The sequence below is a fragment of the Ailuropoda melanoleuca genome, chromosome 10 (assembly GCF_002007445.2).
Source record: "Ailuropoda melanoleuca isolate Jingjing chromosome 10, ASM200744v2, whole genome shotgun sequence".
Classification (NCBI taxonomy): Eukaryota; Metazoa; Chordata; class Mammalia; order Carnivora; family Ursidae; genus Ailuropoda; species Ailuropoda melanoleuca.
The window spans coordinates 35,869,008-35,878,031 of NC_048227.1; the positions used below are offsets into that span (position 1 = coordinate 35,869,008).

Sequence of the window (9,024 nt, forward strand, 5' to 3'; positions counted from 1 at the left end):
CTCTCAAAGTCTTAATAAAAATTTTTTTAAAATAAATTGGACTTCAACAAAATTTAAAACTGCTCAAGACACTTTTAAGAAAATGAAAAGATAGCCCACAGCCTAGAAGAAAATATTCACAAAACATATGTGATAGGAAGACTTGTATCCAGAGTACATAATGAACTCTCAAAACTCAAAACAATCCAATTAGAAAGTAGACAAAAAAATTAAAAGATACTTCACAAAAGAAGACATATGGCAAGTAATTAGCAAATGAAAAGATGCTCAAGATTATTCGTCATTAGGGAAATGCATATTAAACACATGAGGTATCACTAGGCAGTTATCGGAATGGGTAAAGCAACAAACAACAACAAAAACCTGACAGTGCCAAGGGTTTGAAAAGATGTGGAGAAACTTTACATTCTCACATCATTGGTGAGAATGTAAAACAGTGCAGCCACTTTGGAAAACTGGTAATTTTTTATAAAAATAGACATTTTACATATGGCTCAGCAATCCCACTCCCAAGTATTTGCCTAAGAGAAACAAAAACCGAGTTTCACACAAAAACCTGTACACAAGCAGCAGCTTTATCGTCTCCCAAAACTTGAAACCATTCAAGTAGCCCTCAATTTATGAATGGATAAGAAAATTGTGGTATATCCACATAATGGGTTACCACTCAGCAATAAAAAAAGAAACAAACTACTGATACACAGAACAATGACAGAAGGCCAAAGCGTTATGCTAAGTGGAAGAAGCCAGACTCAAAAGGCCACGTACTGTATGATTCCATTTATATGACAATCTGGAAAAGATGAGAATATAAAGACAAAAAACATCAGTGGTTGCCAGGAGGAGTTAGGTGCAAAAATTTTTTTTGGGGTGATGGAGTTGTTCTATAACTTGATCGTGGTGCTAACTACATGACAGCAGGTGTTTGTCAAAATTTATAGAACTAGGCATTAAAAAACGCCTCAATTTTACCGTATCTGAAATTGTATCTCAATAAGCATGACTAAAAACAAAAAAACCCTTAAAAAAGCAAAAACTATTCAATGGCTTCCCATTGCAGCTCAAATCAGACTGAAACCACTTAGCTGTGTCTTCTTTTACTCCCTTTCTTCCATCTGCTCTGGCTTGTTTTCCCTTAAACACGCCCACCATCTTCCTGCCTCAGGCCTTTGCACACGCAGTTCCCTGGGCCGCAGTGCTCTTCCCAGCTTCTTCAGATCTTTGTGAAGAGGCCTCTGGAGTGCCTACACCAAAGAAGATGCTTCCCAGCCCCTCCCTGTCATGTTACCCTGTTTTATTTTCTTCCCAGTGTGATCTGGAAACAGCTCGTTTGCTTTTCTTCTTTTGTCTCTGGTCCGAACAAGTAAGCTCCTGAAAGCAGATACCCTCCCCACGTCCATAATAGCATTTGGCATTCCGTAGGTCCCAGAACGTATTTAATACCTGATGGCCGAATGAATGAAGTTGCCTCACTTCGGTGAAAGGTCTTTGAGGAAAGGCCATGCAGTCTGTTTCCTGCCCCACCCCCAGCCCGCCCCCAACCAATGCTCTGTGCTGGATGTGATGCCCAGTTCAGGGCTGGCTGTGGGCCAGGTGTTGGTTAACTCCAGACTTGTGTGCTCACATTAGGCCATGGGAAGCCCACCAGTTCTGCTTTAAGTTGGGACAAACTCTCAACACTGTCCCTAAAGGGTAGCAGTCCGCTGATCCTATACTGTGATGTAGTTTGGGAATCAAGACAGAACAAATCTATCACCCTTGGTTTTTTTGTGCCCCACTCCTCCTACTCCAGGGGAACATTGCTCTGCTGTCACTGCAGATTTGCATATTTCTGGAGTTTTATATAAATGGAATCATACTGGGGCGCATGGGTGGCTCAGTCAGTGGGTGTCTTCCTTCAGCTCGGGTCATGATCCCGGAATCCTGGGATCAAGGCTTATGTTGGGCTCTGCTCAGTGGGGAGTCTGCTTCTCCCTCTCCCTCTGCTGCTCCCCCTGCTTGTGCTCTCTCCCCCAAATAAAATCTTAAAAAAAAAATACCTGTTCTCAATTCTTTGCAGTGTGTACATGGGAGTGAAATTACTGTGTCATATGTTGTGTGTTTAATTAGTTGAGAACTGCCAGACTGTTTTCCACAGTGGCTACACCATTTTATATCCCCACCAGTAATGTCCAAGAGTTCCAATTCCTCCACATTTTCATTAATACTTATCATTTTCCTTTTTTTTTTTAAATAGCCATCCTTGTGGGAGTGAATAGTATCTCACTGTGGCTTAAATTTGTATTTCCCTGATGACTAATAATGTTGAACATCTTTTCATGTACTTGTTAACCATTTGTATATCTTTTTTGGTGAAATGTCTTCAAGTTTTTCATTAATTTTTAAATTGGGTTGCCATTTCGTTGAGTTTATAGGTGTCCTTTACATATTCTGGACACTACTTATCAGATATGTAATTTACAAATATTTTCTCCCATTCTGTAGGCTGTCTTTTCATTTCTTTTTTTTTTTTTAAGATTTTATTTATTTATTCGACAGAGATAGAGAGAGCCAGCGAGAGAGGGAGCACAAGCAGGGGGAGTGGGAGAGGAAGAAGCAGACTCATAGCGGAAGAGCCTGATGTGGGGCTCGATCCCATAACCCCAGGATCACGCCCTGAGCCGAAGGCAGACGCTTAACCGCTGTGCCACCCAGGCGCCCCTGTCTTTTCATTTCTTGATAGTGTCTTTTGAAGCACGCAAATTTTCAATTTTGATGCGGCCCAATTTATCTATTTTTTCTTTTGTTGCTTGTGCTTCTGTTACCATATCTAAGAAACCACTGCCAAATCCAGGGTCATGAAGATTTACCCCTACATTTTCTTTAAATAGTTTTAGCTCCTACATTTAGGTCTTTGTTGTATTTTGAGTTAATGTTTGTAAATGGTGTGAGGTAGGGGTCCAACTTCATTCTTTCATATGTAGCTATCCAGTTATCCCAGCACCACTTGTTGAAGCAACTATTTTTACCACATTAAATGGTCTTGGTAGCCTTGTTGAAATCAATTGACCATAGATGCATGACTTTATTTTTGGACTCTTTTCTATTACATTGTTTGAGATGTCTAGTCTTATACCATTCCACACTGTTTTGGTTATTGTCACAATATAGTAAGTTTTGCAATCAGGGAAAAGGAGTCTTCAAACCTTTTCTTTTGTAAGATTATTTGGTTATTTGGCTTGTAATTCCACATGAATGTTAAGATCAGCTTTCCTGTTTCTGTCTAAAAGGTTATTGGGATTCTGATATGGATTGCACTGAATTTGTAGATCATTTTGGGGAATGTTGCTGTCTTAACAATGTTAAGCCTCCAACCCATGAACAAAGATTTGGGGGGCAGTATTCTTTTCACTTCTGTCTTTCCTTTTTTCTAGCAGTTTATAGTTTCCAGTGTTGTCTTGTACCTCCTTAAATTTATTCCTGTTTTATTCTTTTTGTTCTTTGCTAGTACGTAAAAATACAATTAGTTTTTGTGTGTTGATCTTATATCCTGTTAACTAATGAGCTGAACCTTTTTATCTCTACTGGTTTTTATCAGCTCCAATAGGTTTTGTTTTTACATGTGAATTAATGTTTTCCCTATATGAGAGCCTGTCATCTATGAATGGGGAGAGGTGAAAGTTTAACTTTTGAAGAAACTGTCTCCCAAAGCAGTGGTACCACCTTACATTCTCCTCAGCAGTACACAAGAGCTCCAGTTCTTCCACATTCTTATACTTGGTATGACCCACATGATACTCCATCATCTACTTATAAGGCAATGGACAGTGCAATTTTAGAAAAATTAAGTGACTTGCTCAGTGACCCAGAACCACCTTCTCAGCAGGTTCAAAGCACTGGCTTGGATCTCACCAAGTCTGCGTTCTTAAAGCCTCATTTCCCACCCATGGAGGAGCCAAATGAGACCCCAAGAGGTCACCCAGGGAGTGACTTTCCAACCTGCAAGAGCTGAGTCTGTTTCGTGTGGCCTGTCCCAAGCCAGAGGATCAGGGACCTCCCCTAGTGTTCCATCCCCTTCCCTTGCTCTCCACCCACCCTGCCCCAGCCCTAGACATCATCCTCTCCCAAACTTGGGGGTCCAGGAAGGCTGGGAGACTTCCGTTTGACATCACAGAGCTGGTTGCCATGGGAGACCTGCAGACCCAGGAGGGGGAGAGCAGAGCCCTGCTGCACAGGAGGCCCAGCCGCTCCTCCCCCACCACACTGGCCCTCCATGGAAGCCTTGGTCTGTGCGTTCTCTGAGCTGCGCATAAGAGAAGGTGCCGGGCTGCAGGGAGCAGTGGCAGGAGGAGAGATGCCCTCCTATCCTGACCTGGGCCCAAAGCCACCAGAGTGGTCTCAGGGACATGCATGCTTGGGAGAGGGGAATGGCCACCGGTCTAGGCTGTGTGACCCTGGACTGTGTGATCCCAGACCCACTGTGCGATTTCTGTACTGACACTGGAACACTCTTTCTAGGGTAGGGGGCAAAAAGGAGTGGTAGAAAGGGCTTGAAATCCTGAGAGAGATCTTTGTGTCACGATCTTAGGCTTTTCAGACCTTCCTGTTGGTTGGGAAAGGGAAGAGTAGTAGTTGTTGAGTGGGGGTTAGTGGGAGGCAGGGGACTCAGCCCATTTGATGGAAAGGTAGGCCGAGGCTCATCAAGCCACGAGTGGAGCCCATCACACGAGCTAGTCTTAAAGCATATGACTGTGCTCTCCCTTCTTGGCTGCTGCGGCCTGCCAGCCAGCACCCTCCTGCTCTCCCCTCTGCAGATGCAGTGAGCTGGGCCCGAGGACATCCCAGCCACCCCGACACACCACCCAACATCTATGAAGGGGGACTGGGGGCCCAGCAGCAGCAGTGCCCCAGTGTCCAGGGAAGCAAGCCCAAGAACTTCCGGCTGCGCCACCTCCGGGGCCTGGCTCTCTACCTGCCGGGCCACATGCAGGCTGCGGGCCAGTGTGAGAGCCACTGGTTGGGCTGGCTCATGGCCAGGGGCTGCCTCCCACAGCCTGAGGGCATGGCCTGGCCCTTAGACCTGCCACAGGGGACTCTGGGCCCAGGTAACAGCCACCACTCATCCCTTCCAGAAGCTCCAGTGCCCAGGGACAGCCTGGGAAATACAGGTGAGCACCTGTCCAGGTGAAGCAGGGCTGGGGATAGGAGGGAACGACTCAGGGAAGGGTTGGCTGGGGACTCAGATGGACCGAGATGTGCCCTTCTTCACTCCCAAGGTTCGGGGGTTCCTGTTCCACCTCTGCATTCAATGAGGGACCTTGGACAGCTCCCCACCATCACCCCTGCTGTTCCCCATGTTCAGTGTGGCCATTTATAAAATGAGGGGGTCATTAGACAAGGGTCCTTCCAGCTTGAACCATCTGTTTCCTTCTTCCTCCCTCCTTCCCTCATGGGCTCTTTCAGAACTGTCCCTCCCTTCGTATTTTGAAGAATGCCAGGTTCTGGGGGTTGGGGGGGTTCATAGGACGGCCTGGCAGCCTCCACTTGGGTCCCTTTGAGTGACTTGTCTCCCCCTACTTTCCTCAGCTTCCAGTTCCAGCGTGGACCCAGCCAGGGGTGTCCCCTCCCAGCCTAGTCCCTCCGAAGGCTTGGGGCTCAGGCCCAAAAGGTCCTGGGGGGCCTCAGAGGAGTCCACATGTCCTTTGTGCAAGAGAACCCGCTCTGGGGCTCTGGAGAGACCATAGGGATCTGAGTGCCAAGACTGGCTGTCCCAGCTGGGGACAAGAGGGAAAAGGGTGGCTCAGGAGGAGGCAGGTCCAGACAGGAAGGGCTCAGCCCCTACCAGCAGTCACCCCACAAGCTGCCCAGCACCAGAGCTTGGGCCAGCCTCAGGAAGACTCGGGGGGGGGGGGGGGGGGGGGGGAAGCCCGGCNGTCCTGCAGGAAGAACAGAAAAAAAAATAGAAGCCCTTGCAGCCTGTTCCAGCTCAGGTCAGCCACTTGTACCTAGAAGGCCAGACTGAGTGGAGATTTAGGCTCCGAGAGCCCGGGGAGCCCGCAGGTTTAATTTCAATAAAAGCCAAGGCCCGTACCTTCTTGTCCCTGGGTCTGTCTGTGGTGAAGTCAATACAGAGAAAGAGCCTCTCCGAGCACCTGCCATCTGTGTTGAGAGCAAAGTTCCAGGTTGATGCCAGGGAGGATCCAAGGCGCTCCAGTGTTGGTTGAGGAGCAAACATCCTCCTCTGGGTCAGACTCCTGGAAGTCTTCCTGGATGGACAATGTCTCAACAGACCTAAATGCAAGGCATGGCATTCTGGCCAAGGCAGCAGAGGACAAACAATGCAGGCCAGGTGTAGGGAGAGTGCCAGGAAAGAGAGCAAGCTCTCATCCTGGGCAGAAATGTTGGCCTAAACCCCATGCCACCACTCACTCAGTCCTTGGTTGAGTTCACTGCCCTGTGGGGATCCCTGCTGCCCTGTCCCTCCACACAGCATGGGCACAGCCCTTCTCCCAGCTAGCCTGGACTCTGGGCACCCTCAGCTTGGACTCCTCTGTACCAAGGTGTCTCAACCTGGACTGTGTTGACATTTGGGGATGGATCTTTCTTTGCTGTGGCTGCCGTCCTGTGCACTGTAGGGTATCTCCTAGTGTGACAACCAAGTGTCTCCAGACAGAGTCCAATGTCCTCTGGGGGAAGGGGTGGCAGACTCACTCTGGTTGAAACCCCCTGCTCCACATCACTAGACCTCAGCCCAGGGGGGACAGGATGGGACGACCTGAGTTTGTCTCAATGCCCCTCACTGTGTGGCTGACTTCCAGTCCTGGCAGCCCAGGTCAGGCTAAGGCTGAGCTGGCCCCACGAGGGGCTCCTGGCAGATCACATGTGATGATGTTAAGGACACTCTGGACAGCTGGGTTCCTTCCAGATGGAGGAGAATAATCCCTCAGGCCCCCTCCCTGTCCTTGTACCCTGGTCTGACAATTGGACATTTTGTAGGTCCCTGGGACAGCAGATTCTGGAAACTTTGATCCCTGGGTGGTTTTCAGGTTGTTACAAGTGTGGCTGTGTCCTTGGGTGGTGGGAGCCTGAGTTGCAGCAGCCAGAGAGCAGCCTTAGGAGGAGGACTGATGAGAGCACGTGTTGACTGCTCCAGCTGGGACTGGAGCAGGGACATAGCCACTCAGCGGGTCCAACAGATGAGCCACTGGGGGGGGGGGACAAAAAGGGTGTCTCTTCCCTCTACCACAATACGTACTGCCCCAGAAGGCCAAGGCCAGGTAGAACGAAGACAGAAGTTGCAGAGGCTGTCCCAAGCACCGGACAGAATTGAGACCTTGCCAGAAGCCACAGTATGTGGTCCTTGTACACAGTTCAAGGCACAATCCCCTCACTTTTGGATGAGGCTGTGAGGCTCAGAGGGGAGCACAGACTACTCCAGAGTCCAGATCTCAGGATACCGAGGCTGTGGTCAGCAGCCACTGTGGTGGCCTCCAATGCGTGCGTCCCAGTATTCTGGCTCGTGTAGTTCTCCTCCCCCTACCTTGAATTGGGACTGGCTCAGGGTCTTGCTTGACCAAAAGATGTGGCAGAAATGACATGGTGTCACTTCTGGCCTGAAGGACACCTGGCAGCTTCCAGTGTGTGCGCTGGGGGAGGCCAGTCCCACATCATGGGAAACCAAGCCAGTCCAGGGGAGGCCACATGGAGGGAACCACAGGCGCAGCCACAGCCAAGCTCTGGGCCCTCTTGGAGCAGATCCCTCAGTTCCAGCTCTTCCCTGGGAGAGACATTTGCTGCAGCAGACAGGCTGGATCCAAAGAAAACTCTCTAGGCTGACCTCTAAACAGTTTCCCCCTCAACCTTCCCAGACTTTCTTGAAAAACACTCAGAAGAGGCTGAGAGTGAAGCCGCGGCCTGGGGACTGGGAGCTGATGTGAAGGAACATCCCAGACAAGCAGACACTTGTGCAAATGTGCACTGACCACCCTGGGGCAGCCCCCAACCACACCCTCTCAATAGCCAGAGGGTACTGCACCAGGCCACCAGGGGTCAGTTTCAGCCCTTGCGACACTGTGTCCTTGAGGCCCGCTGTGGGGAGGCCAGCCCAGGAAGGCACAGCTGTGTTCAGGCCAAGGCTCAACCAGAACCCCCATCCTCCCAGAGGCAAGCTGATACTCAGCCACACAACTGGGCAAGGGCCCCAGGGAGTCAGCTACTTACTCCTGAAGCTGACCCATCGGCACAGTGAAAACAGATGTTCCAGCCTAAGTAACCTGAGTGTCACTTGCCAGCACCAGGGACGCTGCTCGGTGCTCCCTGTGGGAGTATCACCCCCACCCCCAGGGCTCCCACACACCCAGCTCTGCAGGTGCCTCAGGCCCTGTCCCCCAGGGTGGGCTGTCTGGATGATGCCCGACCCTTGGAGAGCGGCACACACGGACTTTGGAGCGGTCCAGACCTGGGCTGGTCTCTCTGGCCACCATTCACATGCTGAACAGCTGTGGGGTAACTCACAGTGCCTGAACCAGTTGTCCTCATCTGCCCAATGGAGTGACAAACATGACCCCCTTCCCCCAGAGTGGCCAGAAGCTCCAAGGACAGGTTGGTGGAAGCACCCGGTGTCCGGCTTGGCCCAGCCATGGGATGGGACACACTGGCGCCCTACCTTGGGCTCCCATGCTGCGGTCCAGAGCCCCCACCTGACAACTGTGTTGAGTCCTCTATGGAACTTTCTCTAAGCCAGGACAGTGCCTCCTGACAGGACCAGGCCTCAGCTAAGGCCAAGAGCTGCCAAGAGACCCTGAGCAGCAGGCGGCTGCTGAGGACCTCCCATCTCAGAACCTGCTTGTGCTGCTCAGCTCTAGAACCTCTTCCCCATGACCGCATTCTTTGGCAAATTACACAAAACAATTGGCCCTTTCACTGGAAGCCATCCTTGGAACTTGACGGCAGACAAGCAGTTCCTGAGCTGCCCTCAGCCTTGGGGGCTGAGTCCACAGGGGTGAGGCCCAAAGTGTGGCGGGCTGGCACTGGAAAGACAAGATG

The 9,024-nt window shown here is 50.2% G+C and overlaps 1 protein-coding gene across 1 annotated transcript; it reads left to right on the forward strand.

The window, feature by feature from the left end:
- Positions 1-4,164: 4,164 nt before the first annotated feature.
- Positions 4,165-5,723, forward strand: C10H16orf90 (chromosome 10 C16orf90 homolog). The gene is made up of 3 exons (XM_034669576.1): positions 4,165-4,268; positions 4,765-5,147; positions 5,566-5,723. Exons 1-3 carry the CDS (start codon positions 4,165-4,167, stop codon positions 5,721-5,723), a joined length of 645 nt encoding a protein of 214 aa, XP_034525467.1.
- The last annotated feature ends 3,301 nt before the right edge of the window (positions 5,724-9,024 follow it).